The 26,424-nt window shown below is 37.4% G+C and overlaps 1 protein-coding gene across 4 annotated transcripts in view; it reads right to left on the reverse strand.

Moving 5' to 3' along the window:
* TMTC4 (transmembrane O-mannosyltransferase targeting cadherins 4) overlaps positions 1-26,424 on the reverse strand; it is a 55,536-nt gene that overhangs the window by 20,342 nt on the left and 8,770 nt on the right. For 3 of the 4 annotated variants that reach the window (XR_002465435.2, XR_002465434.2, XM_021530250.2), the window contains exons 4-11: positions 25,746-25,962; positions 21,698-21,785; positions 10,850-10,947; positions 8,684-8,776; positions 5,131-5,292; positions 4,158-4,360; positions 827-998; positions 608-739 (exon numbers count right to left, since the gene is read on the reverse strand). Coding sequence is in view for 2 of the 4 variants with exons in the window: in XM_021530250.2 (XP_021385925.2) it covers positions 608-739; positions 827-998; positions 4,158-4,360; positions 5,131-5,292; positions 8,684-8,776; positions 10,850-10,947; positions 21,698-21,785; positions 25,746-25,962 (1,165 nt within the window). In the remaining 2 variants the exon portion in view is untranslated. The remainder of the gene's footprint in view (positions 1-607; positions 740-826; positions 999-4,157; positions 4,361-5,130; positions 5,293-8,683; positions 8,777-10,849; positions 10,948-21,697; positions 21,786-25,745; positions 25,963-26,424) is intronic. The other variant, XM_021530249.2, reaches the window with a different exon arrangement.

Consider the following 26,424-nt stretch of genomic DNA (forward strand, 5'->3'; position numbering starts at 1 on the left):
CTAAGCCTGCAGGGAAAACTGCAGCTTTCCTCAGTGCCCAAATCTGAAGAGTCTAGCCCGCTCAGCTGCTGTAAGAAAGCAGAAGTGGGAGCTAGATTTTACTCCCACATCCCGCAATTGCATTGATGATATGCTGCTTTGTCCCTCAGCTGTGCTGGCTGTATATACCACTGGAAGGTACACAGAAAGAATTCTGAAAACAGCATAGACATTTTTCAGTTGAATACATTGCTACAACTTACTAACCTTGTTTTGATATTTTTGTTGCAATAACTTGAAATTATGCACACAATTCTTCTAAATAGATTGCATTAGCAGTACAGCCAATTTGACTTAATGCCTTTCTTGAAGTGCATTCTCCCCTCTCCCTCACCTCCCCACTCCCACCTCCAAGTTCTGAATATTGTAATTTGCACTTTCTGGTATTTTGACTATGCTGCCACTGTAATTTAGATGTCTGACATGTCAATGTCATTCCTGAATTGAGCAAGACTGTGAATAACACTGTAGCACAATATATTAACTATGCATAATACCTCCTTGACCCCAGATTTCAAAACACTTAAAAAGAAAAGAAAAAAAGATTAGAAGTCAATGAGTGACTTACTTTTGCATTCAGAGGGCACACAGACAATGCACTCCTAAAAAGCTGTTCTTCTGACCTCCACTGACTGCTGCGGAGCGCACAGCGCATAACATTTATCAACAAGATTCCAAGTACTGCCACAGCAAGAATTTTCTTAAGGAAAGAGAGCCAAGTTAAGGAATAAATCATGCAATTGAACTGCTTCATCATCAACAACTTTACTGATTATTTTGATGGTACCTTTTTCTTGGCTTGCTTACTCAGGAGACAAAATCCATATGTAAAGAGAATACAATATCCAATACTGGGGAGGTAGATGACTCTCTCTGCAACAACAAATCCTACTCGGAAGAAGAGATTACTTGCAGGAAGAAAAGGGATAATAAGAAACCCAAGTCCCAGTGTAAGGATTCTGCAAACAAGAAACATTCTCAGGTTAACTACAAATCTTAACTAAAGTACCTTTTTCACTTAACATATAAACTTTATTCAAACATTGTAGAATAGGACAGGGCATTCAAACATAGTGTTTGAGAGCCACTAGGATCAAATTTCAGTGAGGCACTTTAAAAATCACTGCTATAATTTCCAGAAAAGCAATATTCATGCTTCCAGGCCAGAAAATAGCCCCATTACATATTTACACAGGCGGGAAAAGTAATGGTAAAACTACATGTCTATTTTTGGACCTAGTAAGACAGTAATGGGGGCAAAAACACAAGTCACTGTTAAAGAAGGAACTTAGGTGCACATTCAACCAAGAGGGTGGTTTTTCTCCTAACAAACACATCAATAGTAGAATCCATTGTAGTTAACCATTTCTCTTTCTACAGAGAGAAGAGACACATAGTTTGAGAGCAGTTTCTCTTCCCTTTTTTTGGCACCAATGTTAGCATCCTCAGCAGGTAGCTCTTTATGGACTGTACAGAGCTTAGACAAAAGAGTCTAGGTACCTCACTGTTGCAGAACCGACATAAAGGAATAAGAACCTCAGGCCCATGTCAGGTGTTTCTTACAAAGGCCATGGACATGGTAATTTTCTATTCTAATTTATTACAAATGAATCTCTACACTGTAAGGTAGATGGGTCCTCCTGGTCTTTTCTCATCCCCACAAGTCTAGATCCTCCCTATACTTTTTGTATAAAACTATTTAATAATAAAAGCTTACTGAGTGCATTTTTTACTAGAAAATCTGACATCACTAGCAGCAAGAGTTCCATCCCCTCTCCAAAATTATTTATCTATGCAAATAAGTATGGGAATGGCAGAAAGGTAGGCAGGTACACTGTTAATATTTGAAGGGATGAGAAGGAAGAAAAGAGTAAGAAAAGATTTTGCACTCTGAACAATAGAATTACCTATGTTGGTTATAAAAGGAAGACTGTGGAAAATGTGGAAGCATTTGGGAAGCCTGGCTACCCAGGACATGGAGAAAGCTGAAGTATTCAATAACATTTCTGTCTCAGACTTCACCAGCAAGCGCTCCAACGACACTGCTCAAGTCACATAAATCAAAGGCAGAGACTGGGAGAACAAAGAACTGCCTGCTGTAGGAAAAGGTCAGGTTCACGAACATTTGAAGTGCATAACTCCATATCTGGTAAGGTGCACTTGCAGATCCCAAGGGAACTGATGGATGAAGTTGCTAAGATAGTCCTGGGCTCCTACCCATCATACTTGAGAAGTCATGACAGTCTGCTGAAGTTACCACTGACTAGAAAAGGGGAGACATAAACCTCATGCTTTAAACAAAGAAAAGGGCAGACTCGGGAAACTAGGTCAGTAGGTCACCTCTGTGCCTGACAAGATCATGGAGCAGATCCTCCTGGAAAATATGCTAAGGCATCTGGAAGATAAGGAGATGACTGGTGAAAGCCAATCTGGCTTCACTAAGGGAAAAATGTGCCTGACAAATTTTATAGCCTTTTACAATGGAGTACAGCATTGCTGGATAAAGGAAGAGCAAGTGACATAATCTACCTGGACTTGTGCAAAGCATTTGACACTGTCCAGCATGACATCCCTGTCTCTAAATTGGAGAAATAGATTTGACAGCTGAACCTCTTGGTGGCTAAGGAAGTGGCTGGATGGTTGCATGCAAAGAGTTGCAGTCAATGGCACAGTGTCCAGAGTCCAGTGGTGCTCCTCAAGAGCTGGTACTGGGACTGGCACTGTTTAACATCTTTGTCAGTGCCATGGATGGTGGGACTGAGTGCACCCTCAGCAGGTTTGCCCACGACACCCAGCCATGCAGTGGAGGGAAAGGATGCCATCCAGGGGGACCTGGATAGGATAGGTGGGCTGATGCAAACCTCATGAAACCCAAGTGCAAGGCCTGGTACTTGGGTCAGGGCAATCCTAAGAACAAAGATGGGCTGGACAGAAAATGGCATGAGAGCAGCCCTGAGAAGGACTTGGGGGAGTTCAGTGATGAGAAGCTGAACATGACCCAGCAATGTGCACCTGCAGTGCAGAAAGCCAACCATGCATCAAAGTAGCATGATGTCCAGCAGGGCCAGGAAAGTGCTCCTGCCCCTCCTACTCTGCTCTGGTGAGATCCCAGCTTGGAGTGCTGCATCCAGCTCTGGAACTCCCAAGATAAAGAGGACATGGACCTGTTGGAGTGAGTCTAGAGGGCCATGAAAATGAGGAGAAGGCTGGAGCATGTCTCCTATGAAGACAGGCTGAGAGAGTTGGAGTTGTGTATCCTGGAGAAGAGAAGCCTCCAGGGAGACCTTCTAGCAACCTTCCAATACCAAAAGAAGGCAACTAGAGAGCTGGAGATGGGCTTTTCAAAAGGACACGTAGTCATAGTGTCCCATTCCTGGAAGTGTTCAAGGCCAGGATAAACAGGGCTTTGAGAAACCTCATCTCATGAAAGGTGTGCCTGCCTGTGGCAGGGGGACTGGAACTACCTGACCTTTAAGGTCTCTTCCAACTCAAACCATTCTATGACTGAGCAGTTGAAAAATTTTAAGGAACTGAGAAATTAAGTCTACATAAAATCCATAGTAACAGAACCTGCAAAGTTAAACAGAAGCCCTTAGTGACAAATAACAGTTTACAATAAATTTTTTAGTTCCTTTGGGTAAAGTACAAGTTGTTTTCTGAGTACATACTATGGGTCAAGCATTTTACTTTTTAACTGTATGACCGTGGCCAGTATTTCTACCTGCTTTCAAAGCACATCTCCTCTTCCATTATTAGGAGGAAATTAAAGGAAATGATGACTTGTAAGAAGTACGGGCAACAACAAACAATTTCCTACTGTGTTTTGAGTACATATTACTTTTTACCACCTACAGTGTTAAGGATCTCAAAATACCATTTCAGGAGAAAAAATAAAGCAGCCATCCATGCCTCCCCCTCCAACTCTGTTTCCTACTAGTTGGTGTGCAGTGATGGACCTAAATTGGGATAAAATTGTAATGACAGCTATAAATATTTATTTGAACTGCATTTGTTAGATACTGGTTCCACTGAATTGTTAAAATTATCAGTAGTGGATTTAACAAAATAATACTGTATTCAAGTTGGCCAGGCATTTAAAATTCATCACTGTCTCTTACCTTCTCTTATGGCTGTCTTCTGAGCACAGAGCTTGGCATATCAGACCAATTAGGCAGAACCAAAGTGCTGCTAGTGCAATTATCCTCCAGTCGCTGACGGATTTAATGAGGGGTATGCAGCCCATTGACCAATCAAAACACAGCCACCAGGGACACAACAGCAACCATGCATTCAGTGAATAGTAGTAATTATAGTTTATAGCCTGTCAGTCAAAGAGAAAACAAACATTTATTTGATACTAAACTTGAGTGGGGGGAGAAGTGAGCAACTTTAGTCCATCTCTCTTCCCTCATTTCCCTTGTAATACAATAAAGAGGCCATGAATACTTTTAGACTACAACTATTTACATATACATTACAATTACAGCTGTGAAATGAATTTTAAATTTTCTTTTCAACATAGCTAGGTGGCCCTCTAGTTCAGAGCAGGGAAATGCAATTCTGTGTTTTCCAACCAATATCCATACGTAAAAAGAACCATCTCGTACAACAGAAGAAAACATCAAAAGACATCATCCACTCTCTTCATCTTTCATTCTCCATCTCCAGAAAGATGCTTAATGCCACCAGAGGTATATAGCCAAGACATACCCCAAATACACCAGACTAGAACTTTGTGCTATTTTCTATAGTTGTGATAGAAGATGAAAAGTCAAGCACAGTATGTGGAAAAGGGATGAAAATCAGCAAAAGCTAATTTCTTTTATGCATGGGAAAAATAGTGGGTAAATGGAAAAGTGCTTCAATGTGTACAGTACATGCTATATTGAGTGCAAAGAATATACACTGTATAATATTTTCAAAAAATTGCAGAGAATCAACACAGCAGCACAAGTGAAGGTGACTCATCACACATATCTTGAAACATAAAAACTGCCCACTTTATTGTTTCTTAGAAGCACAGAAAACTTTATTTTATGACAAAAGACAAATGTCCTGAGCTGGCCAGAAAAAAGCAACTTTGTAACTTACTCTTACAAACAGACTGTCAGCGAATGAAGCTGGGTTGTCTACTTCAGTGAAAGCTGGTGGCCCTGTGCCCATAATCCTCCAGCGGATATAAAGTATTCCAGCCCCTCCACACATCAAAAGAGTCATCCTGAAAAGCAGCCCCTTCCTTAGTAGCCCAGCATTCTATAGGAAAGAAAGAAGGAAAAATCCCCACCTCATATAGAAACAGTATTTGTTCTCTTACCCAACACATTCACATCCTATTCACCTATATCTCAGAAAAAGCCATTCCTGTCTATTTTTGCTATTAGATTTGACATTTTAATAGGCAAATATTTTTTGCAAATATTTTAATTTCCTTCTCAATGAGTAAATAAAACTTGTTACTTCAAGAAGACTCTCTTCTAAAAATCCTCTGTGATTCTATAGCTGATGTAGTTTTACGTGGCAATTTCTGATAGGGAATTTGAGCACAATACAGCCTTTAGTATACAGCATATTAAATTAACTTATCTTTTCTTTCTAAAATGGAGGATGAGTACTTTGGGGACTTCATTTTAAATAGCTGTTTTCAGCTGTCTGCTTGTCATGGAAAATTTGTCCACTTAGGTATCTTTAGAGGTAAAATTATGGGTATATACCAAGAAAACTGCACAGTTAGAAGCTGGGAGGAATTAGAAACTGAATTAAAATTTTCACAGTCAAAAACTTCATTAAAAAGCTAATGACAGAGAGGCATCCAAATCACTTACTTCAGGGCAAATGACCCAAGATCAGAAAAAGTATAAAATTGTGTTTGATCTATATTAACTCAGTTGGTTTACATCATGCATTTTATAATATACCCTTCAGGCTGTAAAGAAGGCAAGTCACATAAAACATAAAGTGATCGTGTAGACAGTAAATCTGACAGACTTTTATATCTTTTTCTCCAGAATGTATAACACTTTTCTCTTAGTACACATCATTTTCATAAAAAAACAACAAAAAAAAAACAACCCCCCCCCAAAAAAAAAACAAACCAAAAAAAACCAAAAAAAACCACCAAACTCAAACAAAAAAAAAACCAAAGCAGTGTATACTGTAAAGATTCTTCAAGCTTCACCACTGGAGACTGGAAACAGAATCATCAGTAAATATAACAATACACCAATCAAAACTTTAAGATGGCACAATAATTATGATTACCTCTTAGTGGAATATGCCCTTTAGCAAGGACCATCATAGCTGTTTAGGATACCAATATCAACTATTCTGAAGTTTAAAAAAAAAAAAAGGTAGGCTTCCTGAACAAAGACAGACATCAGTGCACTGGCTGAAGATACTTATTTTCTAAAAGGATGGAAAAGTTAAAACAATTTTCAGATTGCTTTTTAGTATTTGTAATTGACAATGGAGTAATGATAAAATATTTAGTTGAATACCTAAGGATAAAGCAGTTTGTAATTTTGATTTTACATAAGCTAGCCTTTGTGCTCAAATGATTGCTTCCAACCTGTACATCTCAGTAACCAAAGTTACTACAAGGAGGATGTAGGAATGGTTTTCCTATAAAATAACTTTTGGAGAAAATTGTACTATGAAAAAGACTCCACATATAGTGAATATTTATAACTGCTTTATGACAGATTAACACCAAAATCTCTTAGCCCAGGGCTTCATTTCATTTAACAGTACATGCAGTCTCTTTAAGACCAGATTTCACAATTGCCACAAAATCTCTCAGTAGGCAGAATGTGAAAGTGGAAGAAGTGTTATTGTATCCTCTTTGATTCAGAACTAACTGAAATCTGGCATGAAACTGAAACCTGTCTCAATCAAGAAGAAAAAAAAAATGTTCTTACTTGAAGAGTTTTTAGAATCTGCCTAAACAAAGCAGACAATCAAACAAAGCAAAACAATCTTAGATATGCTTCCTTGAAAAGAGCAGAACAGATTTTTGCCGGTAACAGGAGCTAAAACAAATTACTCCTACCAAAAGAATAAGAGGGAAAAAGCACATCTGATGTTTTCTTCACTGAAACAGAAACATTTAAAAGTTCTTCCTTTAAACAGAAGCCCCACACTCTGAGCTCTTCATGCTTAAAGAATAACCCTCCAAAAAGGTTTGACTCTGATATTTCCTAGAATCATAGAATGGTTTGGGCTGGAAGGGATGCCATGGATATCTTTTGCTAGATCAGTTTGACCAAAGCCCTGTCAAGTCTGGCCAAGAGCACTTCCAGGAATGGGGTATCCACAACTTTTCTGGGTAACCTGTTCCAGTGCCTCATCATCCTCATTGTAAAGAATTTATTACTGATCAAACACTGGAACAGGCTTCCTAGAGAGGTGGTCTCCCTGGAGCTTTCTCTTCTCCATTGCAGAAAGCCACTAGATTAGTCAGGCACAATCTGTATGTATGTGGTGAATCTGGGTTGGCTGTCTCCAGTCACCTTTCTGTCATTCATCTTTTGACATAAACTTCCAGAGGGATCTGTTCTGTAATCTTACCTCACTGATGTGAGGCTGACTGGCCATTAATTCCTGAGGTTCTACTTATTACCTTTTGTTTCAGCACTTAATTCTGAACTAGCTCTGCTTTAGATCCCTACAGCTCTAGATGCTTTCCTTGTCATATTCTAGTTGACATTAGTCTCCTTACACAGCAAAACTCCCTAGCATTCCTATTTGCCGCCTGAAACACTCCTGTAGTCCTCACTTACCCCTCCTTGGTCAAATCTATTATTTCATTTCTAGAGAACCTACTTCCTCTGATTTCCCCTGCAGCTCCTCATTTCACTCCTTGCAAAGGAATTTAAAAACCCCACAGGACTTGTGCCACTCAGAAACATTAGTGAGACTCCTCTGCAGTGAAACCACACTGAAGCAAAGTACAAGAAATATTCGTTTGCCTTGTTGAATGTTGGATGAGAATCTCAGCTGTTCAACAGCAGTGATGCTCTAGTAGGCTGTAGGTCTATTTGGCTGTTGTCCATCATTGACCTGAGGCTGATTGTTTCTGTTACTTGCTTGCCAGTGCCAATACTGTGCCAGACTCCACTTGAGACAATACCAGATAAATTGACATCAATGAAAGAAAAATCAATCCCTAGCAACTATCAGTACTTAGCTAACTTTTTCTTTTAAACTACAAAGCTACTAGGACCCCTTTACATAATACGTTTTTAATGTACTTGTCTAATTATGTCATTGAGACTCTGAATAAATCTTTCCCTCTCTTTATTCTGACCAAACTATTCCAAGTACCATTTCAGGTGTATAGTTACTGACCCTGGAGAACTTGTTACATCAAGCAGTCAACTGTTCCATATAACATTTTTAACATACTATTGAGAAAACTGTGGATGGGATTTCACTATCCAATGTAATTCTAACAATACCCCATTACCACTTGTGTTGCTGCAAAGGTGCCTTACTAGGCTGACTAACAATACCTTTTTTTGGTTGGTTGTTATCGACAAAAAAAAAACAAAACTGCCAGAAGCTGAATCTTTGTCATTTAGAACATAACTGTCTGAATGGCCAGAATGAACAAAATCTGTAAGAATGAACAAAACATCCAAGGACTCACCTCCAATGACTTGTCCTTATACAGTAACTTTCGAATGAGCTCCAAAAGATTTATCTTGTTAATCACCAGTGCATCAAACACTGCATTCAAACCCTAAAAAGAATAATAACAGCATAAGATGAAGCAGCTAACCACAAATATTTTCTTTTAAATACATCTTGAATTGACTTACTGTACATCTTAATTCTGATTCCAAACACATAGAGAGATACATTGGTAGTAATGATGGTAGAATGGTAAATGGAGCTCAGATTAGTAGAATAAAATTTTACTGTAATGGGAATTCTCCTGCTACATGGAATAACCCTCCAGGGAATACCATGCACCAGCAAGCCAGATAACATATGCATGGTCACAACAGAATTCTGCTCTCCATCTTCCCCAAATGTTCTGCAGTGTAACTGCTGCAGTCAAAAGGTAAGGCTTCTATCAGTAAGGTGTAGTTTCTTTAAGCCTTCTACTTATTTTTTATTGTATGGCACCTTTGAATTTCCAGGTTTCAGAAATACTGTTTTTAAAAGTCACAGAAAAAGGCTGAGAAAGATTTAACAGAGGTATACAGAGGTATCAGATTTGCTTTTCTTGCAATTACAGCAATAAACACAGTGCAAGGTGATGGGGAAAAATTTAAAAAAAAAAAAAAAAAAAAAAGAGTTCTATATTACATCAGCCACTACATATAAAACTAGAACATATTCAGTGTTTTGCAGAGCTACATTTACACATAACTACCTCCAAGGAAGCAAACAAAATGTATAAATGTGTCCAGGGGTAAGTCTACTGAGGTTACTGGCAAATCAAACCTTAGTATTTCTGCTTCCAAGTTTCAGCATATTGCCATGATAATTCTTGAGTATTGATCCTATATTCTAATAATTTCAGAAATTACCTCACTGTTCTAAAGACTAAATAGAAAAAAACCCCAGTAAAATCCAGTAAATCTAGTTCCAGGTGAGGCAAAGTGCTGGTACACTGGGAGGCCACAAGCCCCTCACTAGAGTGTGGCTCGTAGAAAGGCCACTTGCCAATTAAAAGGCTTTTGGCTCACTCAGATAGAGATAGGAAGGTAAGAATTCTACTGAAAATCACATTCAGCCTCCAAGTAATTTTTTAAATGAGTGATTTAGCTATTTATCCCTCTGACCTGTGCCCCTTAGCACAACAATAAATATAATCATTCTAGCAGTGCAACAGCAAACAAAATCCCAAATCCAATAATTGTTCTGCATCTGATAGCACAAACAGTTACTTCATACTGCTAGAGTAAATAATTACATGTTTTAAGACAATTCCTTATGTTTTCCTTACAGACATCTTTGAAAATCACATCACTCTACAAACATCTATGAAAAAAAAAGTCCTAAATCAAGTTTTCTGTAATTTCTTTTCCCTTTTCTTCTAGCAAGGACAAGAGGGTCATTGCTACAAAGAATTTTCTGATTCTGTTACTTATCTATGTCAGCTAAAGCTATAAACTGGATTGATTAATAAAGATATATGGTTATATAAAAGGTAAAAAATCACAGATACAGCATTTCAGGTGGCCAGTTTGGTCACCCAAAACACCATTGTCTTCACCAAAGTTATAAAAAGCCAGACCACAACAAACACCAACAATAACTACATCTGTTTCCACAGACAGATCCTTATATAAGGGACAAAAGGAAGAGAAGCATTACTAGAAGTGCTAATTAGGCCACACTATAATTATAATTAGGGCCATAAACAATGGCCCTAATTATAATTACACTGTTCACAAAAGTAAGGGAATGGAGCTTTTAAAAATGCTCGCCTCCAGTTATATCTTTGTTCATGAGCCTTGAACTTCTCTTCATGAGAAGTTCATAGTCCTGCTATCTCAAGAATTTCATTAAAACCCAGGGCAACAGAAGTGAAACTAATGGTGCAAAACCTTTCTACTTTGCAAAAATATATGCAACCTGCTTACAAAAGTTAACAGGAAAAATTCTAACAGATTGGCAAAGATACAGTTAAGACAGACTTACAAGAAGACAGATTTACAAGAATACTGCTTTTTGTCAACATTAATTAGTTTTCTGAACAGAATAAAAATGTGTGTATATGGAGAAGATAAATTTCTGTAGACTTTACAACTATACCTGACAGATGTTGAGGTGAAAATTCAGTTAATAAGAGAATCCTTACCAGTATTGTAATTCCTTGTTCTTTGCACAGCATGGCTATTGCACCCAGGACAACACTCACCAGCACCCAGAATACAGAAAACGTATGTCCTTCCTTACCTGTTAAAATATAAAATGCCATATCTTTAGGCATTTTATACATTTAAAGGTAAATTAAAATAAGGATTTCAAAAATAAACACCATTCAGTATCACAATCTTTTCTACCTGTCAAGATCTGATCACAAAGACTTAAAAAGCATAGGGCACCTCTTGCAATATGCTGGCATTTGTCCCTTTATTGCATTCATTTTCTGTTCTTGGAAACATTAGAAATGTCCCTATTTACTTGATGTTTTAGCCAGATTAATTAGAATGGCAGAAGCTTCACATAATTTTCACAATTTGTCATTTGCAAAGGTTAATTCCCAATATTTCAAGACATTTATTATCCTTAGCTAGAGCTCTGTCATTACTGGCTGCTCTCTTCCAAGCTACCATAAGAACAAGAATTTCTTTGTAATAGTTACTCATGAAGTGTCACATAAACTGTTTTAACTGCAGTCTAGTCTACAAAGGCACAATGAGCTGCTTCTTCAGAGCTGTTGCATTTACTAAGTGCCTCATGTAATTTTATTATCACTGTAATAGAATGCCATGGAGCTCAAAAATGTCAGCAGCTGAGCAGAAACGGTTAGTCCTTGCACTCAGGAAGCAGTTTTACAGCAGGGTGAGGGACTCTGGGGTTAAGAGATCAAGAGCCACTACAGCTTCTACTCAAAAGAAAAAAATTAAGAAAAAAATTTTAAAGACTGTACCATGTAGCTGATTTTGGGTACTACAAGCAGGGATATCTGAGATGAATATAACAATCAACCCTACTTCAGCCAAGGTACTCTCACACACAGAATACACAGGTACTTCACATAAAAACATATCTGTCACAACCTCTACTCCATAGGTGCAAGCAACAGAGGAAAGCACTCTGCTCATTCAGAGGCAGCTTCTTGATTCAAGTAACAGGGGCTCTACAGGCATCACAAGAATCAATCTCTGACTTAGCATGTGAAAAAACAAAGTTGAACTCTGCATTCAGTGACTGAATCCCTTTCCTACTTTACTTGATCTCTGGAGCAGTTCTTCTCTACTGCTAATGCAGGTTGGACTCTCAGTGCTTAAAGAGAACTAAAATCATGGTCTGTGGAAAGGGTAAAGGCAGGATTAAGATATTTCAACAGCAGTAGACACCTACACTTAAGCTAGTACACTAGGTTTCCTTTATAACTGTCCATGAGAAGAGGACAGCTTTATGGATTGTTACATAATTAAATGCAGCTGAACACCCTTCAGAGATGTAACTCTGCACTGATGATACAGGGAAACCAGTACACTACCTCAAATGTTGTTGGGGTCAGATACAAATCATAACCATTGGTGTGAAAAGGATCTATTGACATTGGCCTCCTCTTTCATTTTGAACTAGGCTACTTCTTTTGTAGTGGAGAGCTACAAACTTTTCATACAAATATGTCAAAAAAGAGGTTTTGAGGTTACTTCTAACCTAAAAAAACCTTACCTAAGACTTCTAAAGCTTCAGCAGAGTGAATACTAAGATCTTTGAGATTAACCATTGCAATACATAGAGAGCATTTGATCCTTCTCCCTCCACTCCAAATTATGTCTCCAGAGGTGAGGTAAAACTTAACATTAGAGGTGCAAATGTTATAAAGACAAAAGAAAGTCTTCTTTTAGAAAATAAGTTATACACATCTGAATAATGCAAAAAAAAAAAAAAAAAAAAAGAAAATACAAAATATATAATGACTAAAGAGACATTGGAAGTAGAAAAATTAAAATGCAACAGGAAACTCCAGCCCACATCAGTTATACAGAAGAACAGCTGAGGGTTGTAACTCACGGAGGAAAGAGCTTCAATGTTCCTTCTATGAGTACTGCTAAGACAGCAGGAATTCTGTCTAAATACATCCCTCCAAGGAGCTTTTCAGACTTTGCAGTACAACAGACTGTTCAGCCAGTTCTTGAAAACCAGTTTTAGTGGGTTTTTTTTTGTTTCTTTGTTTTGGTGGTTTGTTTTTTTTAATGGAGAAATCAACTAGCACAGAGAATGCAAGGATAGAAGGCAAAGTAATTGACTGTGTTCACCAAATTACCCTAAATCATCCTTAGTAAGTGCAGAAAGAAAAATAGTGAAGACAGCCAATGGACTCTTACTGTGTTTATGGAAGTAGACTTCCTTCCATTGAGAGGTTTCTTCTTGTCAGAATCAAATTTTAGTGGTAAGGAGTCAGGACAACTAAGCACTTCTCAGAGAAGCAGTATTCAGTACACAAATACAAATTATCTTAACACAGAAGACAGTAGTAAGTATATATAGTAAGAGACCAGCTGGCAATTCAGAAATGATTCAAAAACGAAGAGTAATAGTAAAAAGGGAACTAGGTCAAATCATCAAGGACAAATGTAAAAGCAGTACATTCATACAGAAAATCTAACACAGAAAGGTCACATCGCAGAATGAGAAAAAGTAATGTATGTAAAGAACAAATCCCCACAGTTCCACAGATATATTAGTAAGAAGAGTAGTGAGGAAGGAGTTACTTCAATATTTATTGAGAAATAAAATGGACAATGCCAAGAAAGCACAAGTGTTCTGTGACTTTTTCCTGCATTTTTTCCAAAAAGGTCAGTTGCAATTAGATTACAAGTAAAGCATCAGCAGAAAGGAAGGAAAAACAAAAGCAAAAATAGTGAACTACGAGACAGAATTCATAGAGAAGTTAAATTAAATTACAATTGTTTTAAATTACAATTGGTTACAGTCACTCAATAGGTCCTATACAACCCAGAATAACCTCAACTGTTACGTCTCAGAAATCATGAAAAAAGGATGAGAATCCAGGAATCTCAAATAAAATAAAACAATGACTAGAGATGTACTTGTGAAAAGGAACAAAAATACAGAAGGATATACAGATAAAAAACTAAGCTGACTGGTCAAAATTACAAAAAAATTGACACTCTAAAACATAAAAGAATATGATTAACTGTTCACCAAATATTTAGTCATTTATATAAAACTAAGTATAACTTTTGACTTGGACAGGAAAAAAAAAAGTCTTCCTGATAAAAGGAAATCTGTAAACATCCTATACCTTGACTTTGCAAAGGCACGAGAATAACACTGGAAGGAGTGTGAAATATGCCATAAAAAAATACGGGCTGCATGAAGTTGTTATAGAATGGGTACAAATAACTGCTGGAAAACTACAGTAAGATACTAGATTGCTGTGAAAAAAAAGATAACATTCTGTATTGGATTCTTCCTTTGTCCTTACTCCATTTGGATGCTGGAATAAGAAATATGCTTATTAAGATCAGAAGTGCTGCCAGGCTGCAATGGCCAGGAATCATACAAAGAAGAAGTCAGAATTCCATTGACAAACTGGAAAAAACGCAGAATCATATAATATCTTGGTTTGGAAGGGACCTTATGGGTCATCTGATTCCAAACCCCCTGCCATGGGCAGGGACACCTTTCACTATACCAAGGCTGCTCAGAGCACCATCCAATCTGGCCTGGAAAAATGGTCCAGCCAAATAAAAGAAAACTGAAGACATTCAATAGGCACATGCTTAAAGTTGTGCATAAACAAGTCTGTCTTCTTGTGAACATCCCAAGTCTCAGATGCAAGAAATATCTCAGCTTGTCCAGCAAAGTCAAGCTTGTGCATGGACTTGCAAAGATGATAAAGCCACACAGCAAAAAAGAAATAATGAAGGTTCCAAAAACTGAGAATCAAAGACCTGGACTTCAGTAAGGCCTTTGACAGAGACTCCCATAAGATCCTCACAGAGAAGCTGTTTCTGAACAGGCTGGATGTGCAGGCAGTGAGGTGGACTGAAAACTATCTGAATGGCTTGTCCAGAGGGTGGTGGTCAGTGGCACAAAGTCTAATTGAAGGTCAGTGTACTCAGGGGTCAATATTGGGTCCAGTCCTACTCAACATCATCATTAATAACTTGGATGATGGGGCGGAGGGCACCCTCAGCACATTTGTTGAGAACACCAAGCTGGGAGGAGCGCCCAACACACCAAAGGGTTGTGCTGCCATGCAGAAGGACCTTGTCAGGCTGGAGAAACAGTCTGGCAGGAACCTCATATGGTTCAATGAGGGGAACTGCAAAATCCTGCAGTAAAGCCTCCTGGACAATTGGACAATGGTGACCCTGTGTGGGCAGGTCAGGTCAGGTGACTCCAATACCCCTCCAACTTCAAACACTCTTTGATTCTGTAAACAAGATCTCTTGAAAAGCACAATCTCTGTTCCTTTGTTTTCTTTTGCAGGCTCAAAAAATCAGCAGTTATACAGAGAATTGTAATATTACCAAAATTCAGTCACATGAGTGACTACACTTCAAAGAGAAAGAATTTCAATTAAGAAACATTTCATTTCATCCTTGTTCCTGGGTCAATATGCACAACACCCCTTCATCCCCACCATCCCCTGTCTCAACTGCAGAAATCTGAGTAAACTCAGCTGGCAAAATAGATACAAAAGATCATCATTCAGCAATGCCTTCAATTTTATATTTTTTTTGAAGAGTGAGTTGAAAATGTAAAGCACTGCATAAGAGCTTATTATGAGATATACACATGCCAACAGAAGTAATCAGTCTAACAAAGCATATTCCCCTCATATGGGTTTGCTTCCCACCAGAAAAATCTTGTGTCAGAAAATGAAACCAATCTCTCATTGGCACCTGTGCCTGGTTGAAACTGGTATGCCATATTGTGAGTGGGCATTTTGCCACTCTAACAGATGGACAAAATTGTAAGCATGCCAAAGAAATAGAGTAGTTGCTTATTTTTCTTTTAAGCTGGAAAAATATAATATTTCTACATAAACCCAAAAGGCGTTGTTCAGATGGTCCCTCTTTAGGAGTACATGAAGTCTGAAAGTTGAGGGGATTCAATCAAATACCTATGTAAACCATAAACAAGCCGTGAGAGCTCCTCCATTTAGACTGCTAGACTCGAGTATAAGCATTTCTAGGGCAAGGATGTATACACAAAGTGTTGTATAGTGTAGAATTGACTTATCCTAAATTTACGAGCCACACATTGATAGTGCACTTAAATACTAATCCTATTTCAAGAGACCTTATTTTCTGGTGTCCTAAATCCACAGGTCAATGAAAACAAACTCCTTAGAAGTGAAGCATATGACGAAAATGCCACATTTAAACTACCAAGTTTATTTTTGTTGTAAAGCCAAACTAACAGTGTCCAAAGCAATTACTATCAATTCAGACACTTAGGTCTTCAGCATTTCCTTCTTCCAACCCGGCTGAGCAACTTAAGAGTCAGCCAGGCGACAGCTTGGAGCAGTTTATGGAGCCACCATCTTCAGGTGAAACACAGCAACTGATTCTGTGAAAGCACCTACTCTGAAGGTTGAAGCAAAATAAGTTATGTTGAGCTCCTGCAGGAAGTTTTATTTTTTAAATAAAATAGATCACAAACACTCATATATTCCATTAATGTACCTTGTCTGTGGGGATGGTGTCTTCCAACTAAACTGCTACAGATATTCTTCTAATCAAGCTCTAAGAGTTCCCACTCATGAATTGCTAAGCAAAGGGGGAAGAATTATCTGTTCTTAAAAAACACATAAGAATCCAGTTAGAATTAAACTGAGCCAAAGACCTCCTTGCGTGTCTCCAAATGTACACACTACTGCAGTTCAGCTCGGTGTTTCACTTACTAATGATATTACAGTAGGAAATGCCATTCCTAAACATATTCCAGCCATTTCAAACGCATTACCCAGAGGCCACACTGAAGGAAGCATCTATCCCCTGAATTACAACATTTTGGAGAAGTGAGAGTTAGCATTAATTCTATCAAAAAAAGGTCATAGTGTTTCCTCAGCCAACTAAAATCATAAAATTGTTAGGTTTTTCACTTACAACTATTCCCTCCAAATGTGTTCAAATATGAATGGTAGGGCACACAGTTGAAAAATCAGGGCTCATATGTTTAACAGTACTAAATATCTCTTGACCAATTGCGCAGTAGCTAACAAATTCCCCATATCTTAGCAATGATCTCTTTCACACATGAGACTTAAATGTTTCCAATCTGTAAGAAAACTTCCATAATATAAACCTCCAATATTCACAAAACTCATCGCTACTTTGCATGCTTTATTAAATTAGCAATGAACTAGTAGATGACCGATTGACATCTACACAGAAGAAAACAAAACAGAAACACACAATCAGAACAAAGTAATTTTAGATGTCATAGCATATGAACAAAGAGCTGATCCCATATTTAATATCTACAACAATGTTATTCACATGGACCAAGTCACGAACTCCTCATTTTACCTTACTCAGGGATTGCCAATGCAGATGGCAAGTACATGCAACTGGATCACTGTCAAAACTGAAGACAAAGGAAGGCAAAAAATGAACACTACAGCATTTTTAAATTGCCTTATGAATTCCCAGAGAAGCTGCATTAAAATTCAACAAAGTTAATAACCCACAATTCCCTTCAGAACATACCTAAACAGTTGTCAGCTCTTGCTGTCTCCAAAGCCTATGCAGTGGATTTGTCCCCACAGCTGTGTTTAAAACAGCAGGACAGAATGAGAACAACAGATTAGTTCCTTGCAATTATAAATGTTATCCTTTCAAAGATGCTAACTTCAAAAATGGTATACTGGGAAAAAGTAACAGAATTGTATAACTTCAGTAAGACATAATTATAGCCCACATAATTAAATGCCTATACTTAAAAAAAAAAAAAAAAGCTTCAGATTCTGGCTAAAAGAAACTGTCTACCCAAAAATCCACTGAAACCTCAAATAAATCAAGTAAACAAACTGCAGTATATCTTAAGCCTTAGAAAAACCATTATTTTCCTTTGGAAGTTTTCCAGCCTAACATCGATATTTTTCTGATCTCCTGACTGTTTTCACTATTACACATACTTTCCCCATAGTATTTCCAAATCCTCCTCAGACATTTCATGAGTTCCTACTCCCACACAAAAAAAAAAAAAATTATAAATCTTTATATTCATTTTCTCAAGTGAAAATAAGCACTAACCAGTTTCCTACATATGATTTTTGACTCCTTTTCTTTAAAGGATGACAATTCATTAACTATGTCTAAACTATTGAAACATGTACAGATTTTTTTAATTCAGTCATACACAAATTTCACATTGCCTTGCTTCAAGAATAGTCAGGTTCTTTCTTAAAAACTTAGATAATCTGTCTGCTAATAGCATTGAGATGCTGCTAGTAGCCAAACAATATATGTTACTGACCCAACCATATCAGTAGCATCACATCAGGCTTTCAATAATTGTTTTACTCAGATGCTCACTTCAAGTTCATGAAGTAAAAGCAAACTGGCATCAAACATGTTTTGGTAACTATATTCAAAAGACAATACAACTTCAGTCCACAAATCTTGATCGTCTTAAGAGTTGTACCCTCTTCTAGGTACTCCAAGAGAGTCACACTACAATGTGTCTATTCATAACAATTAAAAACAAAAAACAAAATCAACCTTTGATAATTCTTCTCCCACTCTTTGTAAAAATGTGGTGAGCTAAGCTCTATATAAATGTGACAGACAAATCCAGGAATAAAGACACACATAGTTGACCTACAGTTTAGGGCCATGCTTGCCTTTAATATACAAAAAGCCCAGCAGGACAAAAGGTAAAAGGATATTAGAACAAACTGGTACAATACACTTTTGTGTAGGATTGTGATAAAGTATCTCTATTTGATTAGGAACACAAACTTGATACAGAGGGGTTTTTGGTTGTTTTCTCCCTCTCTTTCTCACAAAGACTATTTCACAAAAATAAATTATCTTCTTGGCCTGACCTAGAAAATTATGTAATAACATCTCTTAACTTGCTCTAGAACTAGCAACATGCATTGGCAGTATCACAGACATTCTGGATCTTGAGGATTTGACATCAGAAGGACAATATTCTAAGAGAAGTAAAAGGACTTTTTCTTTGCTGCTTAGGAGACATTGTCTAAGTCTGTTTTTTAAATTATTTTGTGCATATTTTTTAAATGCATCTTCTTATACTCACAGTGAGACTAGCTTACATTTGGGATTGACTCCCTCAATCTATACAGAATCAAACTCAGCTAAAGTCAGATAAAAGTTCTTTACTTGTTATTTAACCTATCATTTGAGAGTACCTAGAAGAACTGTTGACAAAAGAAGGAAATTCATACCAAGGGTAAATTTTTTTCTTTACTTTACAAATTCACTGAAGAGTCATATTCTACCACAGTCACTTCCCCATATTTGGTTATCTTTTCCAAGTGGCAAAACCTTTCATACAAAGAACTACAGGAACAGCTCAGTTTGGAAGGAGCCTCCAGAGATCACCAGGTCCAATTTTTACAGGAAAGGGAGTCTAGACAAGATCACCTAAAACCCTGTCCAAATGCATCTTGAAAACCTCCAGTCATGGGGACTCTGCCATGGGGAGACTGTTGCAATGATTGATTGTTCTTGCTGCAAAAAGATTCTTCCTTACATCAGGGTGAAACCTTTCCCAGTGCAACTGCACCCATTACCCCTTGTCATCATATAGCTCCTTGTGAAAAAAGAGCCTCCCTTCTCTTGTGGCTGCCCTTTCCAATACAGACACACCCCTTTCCTGCACAAGCACTCATGTTCAAACACGTTCAAACTGCAGGTTGGACAAACCTCCCCTCCACAAAAGGAAAAAAAATATAATGAGGGCAGCAAGTAAAATTGCTTTGGTGGGGTTCAGCTAGAGAATAGATGGTTACAATGGTGAACAGGACTGCTGTTTGGAGGGACTATGACAAGCTGGAGGAATGGACCTCATGAAAATCAAACACAACACCATGCAAAAATTAAGGCATGGGCAGCAGCTCTGCAGAAAAAGGTCTGGAGTTCCTGGGTGATACGCTCCTGGTTGATGAGTCAGTAGTGTGCCTTTGCAGTAGTCAAGGTGAAAGACTCAAGTATGTAACTTGGATACAAATTCTTGTGTACAGAGAAAGTCTAAACTTCTCCAAGAAGTGCTGAGGGAAAAGCAGGCAGTGAAGGTGACAATAAACATTGAAAACTGACCTGAAAGACAATGCTGGCAGACTGTAATTTTCCTTGGCAAAATTGCTTAAAAGACATCTGCTCCCCTATTATCATGTAATACCCAATAAAAATCAGTAAGGGCTGCTTAGTATCTTGTCTTTGCAACATTTTCCTTCTTCTGTATCAATGACACAAATTTCAGTCCAAGAATATTGTTACATTGACACTGATTTCTAAAAGCTATTAAGCTGGCCTTCACAAGTTGAAGAGCATCCTTAACCAGAATATGCATCCTTAGTCATTCCCAAGATGTCCTCTATAACAAAATAGTTAGAGGGTCCTATATAATTGTCTCCAGTGCTCATCCTAAGAATGTGGCTACTGTGTTATTCAAGCAAAGATCATTTGCCACAGGCAGTGGCATTACCCCTGCCATATAAACTTATCTGTCTACCAGAGACACTGGAAAACAGATAAGGCAATATTTTGTTTGGTCTATCTTACTCTACCACTAATAAAAGAAACATCATAAGCACAATCATATCCAATAATATAGGTGGAATAAGAATAAATAAACAAGCAAGAACCCAAGGCCAATTTTCATCAAGAAATCATTAGCTCAGTTGAAAGAAATTAAACCTAAACTCAAAGGAAAAAAATATATATATAGGAAGTAAACAGGAATCATCCTAAGTAACATTTGAAATGGCAAGATAAACATATCATATCAGCAATAGAAATATGTACAGTAGTTCCAAAAAATCTAAATGGAATGAGCAGGAGCTGCTCACAGCATCAGACAGCTCACTGTGGACTAACTCACGCCTCTCAGCCCACACTGAGGTCTCTCTGATGCCATAACTATGCTGCTAAGCCATGTCACAAAGTCAGCTGAGGTACCTCTGAAATACCCTGCCAGCTCTGGCTCATTGTTACAGGCCATGCCTATGGAACAACAGCACAGCTCCTTGTGGCTTCCCAAATGAGTCCCGTATTTCGTGTGGTAGAGCCCATTCAGATCCCAGACTACATGTCCTGCAAAGCTTTCCACAGTCATGAACTTGTGCTTTCTTGTGTGTTTATTTAACAGAGCTCCCAAGATAATTTCTCCACAACTGTATTTGAACTGCCAACCTGCATTCAGATCAAATAATACTACAGATCTGAAAGCTCACTTGAAAAAGCATCTACCACGGAATTGTTCATGTTAACACAGCTGTCTTACAAAAACTATGAGTAACACTATATTCACCATTATATGCCAGCAGTTGCATATTGCAGGAATCCAGAAGGCTTAGTCATAGGAATAATTCTTTGCAATTCATTAAAAATACAAATAGTGTTCCAAAAAGCTGACTTCCATTTGAGACATCCCAACATAATGGCATAAAGAGTAGTAAAATATTTAAGCATATACATTTGTAGGCTTGAATTATTTCTAAAATACTTCTTAAAATGCTTCATTAAACTTCTAAACACTAAAACACTTAGCAAATAAGCCTGTCAGAAAGTGGACTTTGCTTAAATCAAATTCAGTGTTTAACAAGAATTAGGGAAAGCAACCTTTTCAGAATTTCTAACAATAAATAGCTGCTAAAGTAGGTTTTATAAAAAAATATATTTTGTGAAGGTAAACAAATCAATCTGACATTTTAAATTTTGCTATACTTCACTGAAATGTACAAATGATGATAATATACACAATAGGAAATTAAAGGGGCAAACAGAATGCTTACTTTCTTTAAATGCTTTACAGTAGCCAAGGAATGACAACAAGAAGAACAGGGCACACAGTAGGTCTGCTCTACCAACAATCCCAGCAACCTTAAAAAAAAAAAAAAGTAGTTTCAAATTATCAGATTTTTATTCTTAGAAAAACTTAAGTAAAGGAACACACACAAAGTGAAATATATAATAGAATAAAAAGGAAAAAAGTGATACAGTTAAGTGGGTGTAGCTGATTAGTTATATCCAGATTTTTAGATGCATCCTATTTTTTATTGGTATTGCTCAGTATCAACTACATAAATGGTTTGGCTTTGGTTTATAAAAATTTTAGTTTATGGTTTTTTTTTTTTTTTTAAGACATGAAGGAGGACTTCACTGCATTAAATTGAGAATCTACACAATTCCATCTGTTTTTTGGATCCAACTGCATTTCAGCAGAACACTTAGAAAACATCAAAATATAAACCAGTTTAGGTTGGAAGCGACTTTAAATATCATCTCCTTCCAACCCCCCTGCCTTTCACTAGACCAGGTTTCTCAGAGCTCCATCCAACCTGGCCATGAACACTTCCAGGGATGGAGCATCTACAGCTTTTCTGGGCAACGTGTGCCAGTGCCTCACCACCCTCACACTGAAGAATTTCCTCCTAATATCTATTCTAAATCTACTCTCTTTCAATTTGAAGCCATTACATGGCTTGGAAGCCAAACATCCTGAACCACAATTAAATTGGCAGCTCTATTGAAACACAAATCAAAACTGTTCACTTTCAGAAGACAAGCCAGCCTTCAAATTGCAATCTGAACACTCAGAATGGACAAATACCTTCCAGCTTGCAGATTCAGGGAAAAAAAATATTCCCCCTCTGGCAGTCTTTTGTATTATATTAACTGATTGCATTAGAGCTACCTCCAACTGCATCTTGAAACAGAAGTTGTACTAATGCAAAAGAAAATGAGAAGCACATCCTGGGACCTCTGTACTCAAGATCTGTGCCAACCTATTTAAATCAAGTGCAGTCTCAGGGCTATCTGTAAGCTTTGGTTCAAGTCCCTAAACTGTATTTAAAATAACTTGCTGAAACAGAGCAAGACACTTTTGGGTCTTCAATTCTCAATTCCACAAGTGTCAGGATAACACCACTAATTTTTTGTGAAACTCATGACATGGAGCTGGTAGGGGACTGTATAAGCCCTCATGTTGGAACCTCACTAGAACATACACCCAGAGCAAGGATCATGGAAATACCCCTTATTTTTCAGCCTAGCTCTGCTTCCTGGAGTGCTGATTCCATGTTTTCAGATGTACAGAAGCAGGGCAGAACAGCTACAGGTTTTCTTTTTAAATTCTTTTTTGCTGATCGTATTTAAGGGACAAAAGCAGAAATTTCAGTTCTCGTATAGTATACCAGTTGTCCATTTTCTGTGTGGAACAGAAAGAGGAAACCAAAAAAGAAAATGGGCATTTTTTGTGTTAGGGAAACATGATGGAACAACTATTTCCAAATAACATCAGAGAAAGAAATGTAGGGGTATGAGAGTATGACTGATTCCACTTCAGAGAGTCTCTCCCACTTTTACTGTTAGCTTTACTTGAACACTGCGAAAGAAGAAACTGTTGGGCTCCTAAATTCAGCTAAGAAGAACTTCTTGATTTATCTACAGCTGTGCACTTAACTTCTCTACTGCTGCTTCTTCTATCATACAAAGGAATTATGAGAATTAACTCAATAGCTGTGGAGTGCTTTGGAAGGTGAAAATAATGAAGTGTCATTCTGCTTCAGGAACCACTCTTCCTAATGCTATAAAAGTTAGGGCGAGCAGACACAATTTCGAAATTAAATGTCCGCTTGTTACAGCAAAGAGATTAAAAGGCTAATAACACACATAGCTTCAGATGACTCCAATAGTAAAATGTTACCTAAAATGCAAGATAAGGCATACAGATTCTGGAAAGAAGGCAAACAATGGAAAAAAAACCCAAACAAATTAGTTTTAAATTAGTATCAGATATAGTCTTATGTCCATTATTCATTTAGCATTTCATCACTGAAGTGTTACATAGAATAGGCCTTTTCTAGAGCAGAGAACTATAGCACAAGAGTATTTACTTGTATGTAGGAAAATTATAGTGTTTTCCTTACACAGGTACTGAAAGCATTACACCTTTCAATATCTGTTTTACATGACAGTTTTGTTTCTCTGTATAAACCAAAAACCCAAAGCAGCAAACAGATGGATTCTTCACAATTTTATGTCAAAATATGTCATTTCATTTCAAAACCAGGATGTCGGATACTTAAAACTCACAGGTTTAAAATCACAAGGAATGCTTTTTAAGAGATGCTGCCAGACACACACTCATCCTAGAACTGTAGCAGTATAAATTACTTCTTCACTGCAGCAGGATTTATTATTCACCATGTAAATGATTAGAGGCTTTTGTTCATTCCTGAATTTTAGAAGAGGCCTGATATATAAGCATGCTACTTTTTCCCCCTCTTCTTCCACTGTTTGCCTGAAACATTTGCAAGTCTTCAAATATGCAAGCAGACCACATCACTTGTAATTTATTTGACATGACAAAGGGCTTATTAATATTCTCATGCTGATTTAAATAGATTTTTAGAGTCAAATGGAATGTAGAATAAATTTATCGATATTGATAAAGGGGTCAATAGTAGGTCTACTACAAAGTTAAGACTCAAGTGAGACTTCTCTTTACATATCAAAACATCAAAAGCACTGAAGACTTGTTTCACTTTACCCTGACATCTAAAACTGGTTTTGGAGAACAAATATGAGGGGCCCTTCTGACACAGTGCACTCTCACAAAGAAGTTATTGTGCAGGCAAGTGAACACCAGAGAATGATTGTCAAGATGTTTTAGCCACACTGCCAGAAAAGAGGGCAAATTACTAATGCATAACTTTGCACCATCTCTAGGTCTTCAATACATGCAAGGTCCCCAGTCAGCTGAGAGCACAGCTTTCAATAACTTTTTCCCTACCAATCGTATGCAGAGCAAATGCAAGAACCCAAAACCATGGCATATTGTGAATAAATAAAAATTCAGTGCCACATATGTAGAATGTGCACTGAAGGATTACTAGGACAAAACCAAAATTAAAGCTAGTACTTTTTCTGTAGCTCAGACCTTCCAAATTCTAACAAAATCCCCAAAAAATTCCCTTATTGTGATAATTTTATGTTTGGTTTATTCATTATCAAAAGGTCAAGAGATCAGTGACGACATTAAGCAAGCCCACTAGCATAAGGCCATAAGGTTTTCTTAACTTTGAGCACAAAAGAGCTTTTTAAGAACACCATCTTCTCTTCACAGAATTCCCAAAGACTTTGTATTTTGGTCAGATGTTTTAACTGATTGCTATATATGTGCCATGCTTCTATTCTGCATCTTTATATCTTTGCTTTGCCTGCATTATTAAAGGACCCATTACTGTCAAATTTGTGTTGACCATGTACATAATTACAGACTGTGATTTATAAAAAAAACCTCTTTAATCTTCTCCTTCATATTAAAGATATAAACCCAGTTTGATCTCTCACAAAACAGGATGATTTCCAGCCCTTTAATCACTTTCATAGCTCTTCTGAGTACTCTCCAATTTTTCCAGTGTTCTCCTTGCAGCATGGATGCAAAACTGAATGCCGTATTCTACTAGTCACATACAAAGTTTATAGAGTGCCCCATCTCCAATTTTAAAACTCTTTGCTTTTTTTACCAATGCAAATGGAAATGAAAAGTAATTGGGGAAATCCAGGAGGTAGTGAAACTGTAGCATAGTGCTATCCTCCTTTAGTTATTGTACTTGAATGATTTGTGTTTCTTAATAAGGTCTAACTTGGTGGAATTACAAGCCTTGGATGTACAAACCATAATATTTGATTGTTCTATTAAGACAAGTGACAAGAGAAGTGTTAAGAATATATAAAAGCAATCTGTAGAGTCTAAGGCTATGCCAGAATTAATTAGTCAAGATGGTCAAGAACTTCTAAAATGAAAATCTCTGGAGATAATTATTCAATACTTACACACTCGGTGTGCACTGGATGTACAGCAAAGAGCAAAGCAGCAAGAAGAGAGGACTTTGGAGCCAGGTTTAGCCGTCTTCCTTTACTGCTGAATTGCAATCCACCCAATAATATGGAGAACACATCAACCATCAACACTGAGATAGTACAATGCAGTATTATATTGATGACATGGAAACCAACTGGGTAGAAGCCTCCAGCAAAAAGGTAATTAATTCTATATAGAAACAAAAATATTAGGGGTAGGAATTACAACAATGATTAGAAAAATACAAATAGAAAAACTAAACAGCCCCATAGTGGACATGTGTACACAAAAATAAAGTGGACATCTCAGTCAGTACACCTGGAGTTACCATTTAGCCACCACAGCAAGATAGAAACAATATCCCAGTCTTTAGGCCAAACATTCATAGGGAATATCACATGGATACAGTATCTATCCTCTCCAAACACATACCTTAGAACGATTGTTGTAATCATTCCTGTAGTTACTTAGAACTGGCTTTTGGTCAACAATGTAACTTCAGTGTTGTAACACAGGAGTATCCTGGGGATAAATAACCCAGCCCACTGAGGGATACCCCTGGGCTTAAGAGCAGCCAACTTGATGAAATTATGTTAATTAAATCTACACAGTGAGGAAACCAATATGACATACCCTCTGAAAGAGGTCCTA

Source organism: Lonchura striata, chromosome 2 (assembly GCF_046129695.1).
Source record: "Lonchura striata isolate bLonStr1 chromosome 2, bLonStr1.mat, whole genome shotgun sequence".
In the NCBI taxonomy this organism is placed as follows: Eukaryota; Metazoa; Chordata; class Aves; order Passeriformes; family Estrildidae; genus Lonchura; species Lonchura striata.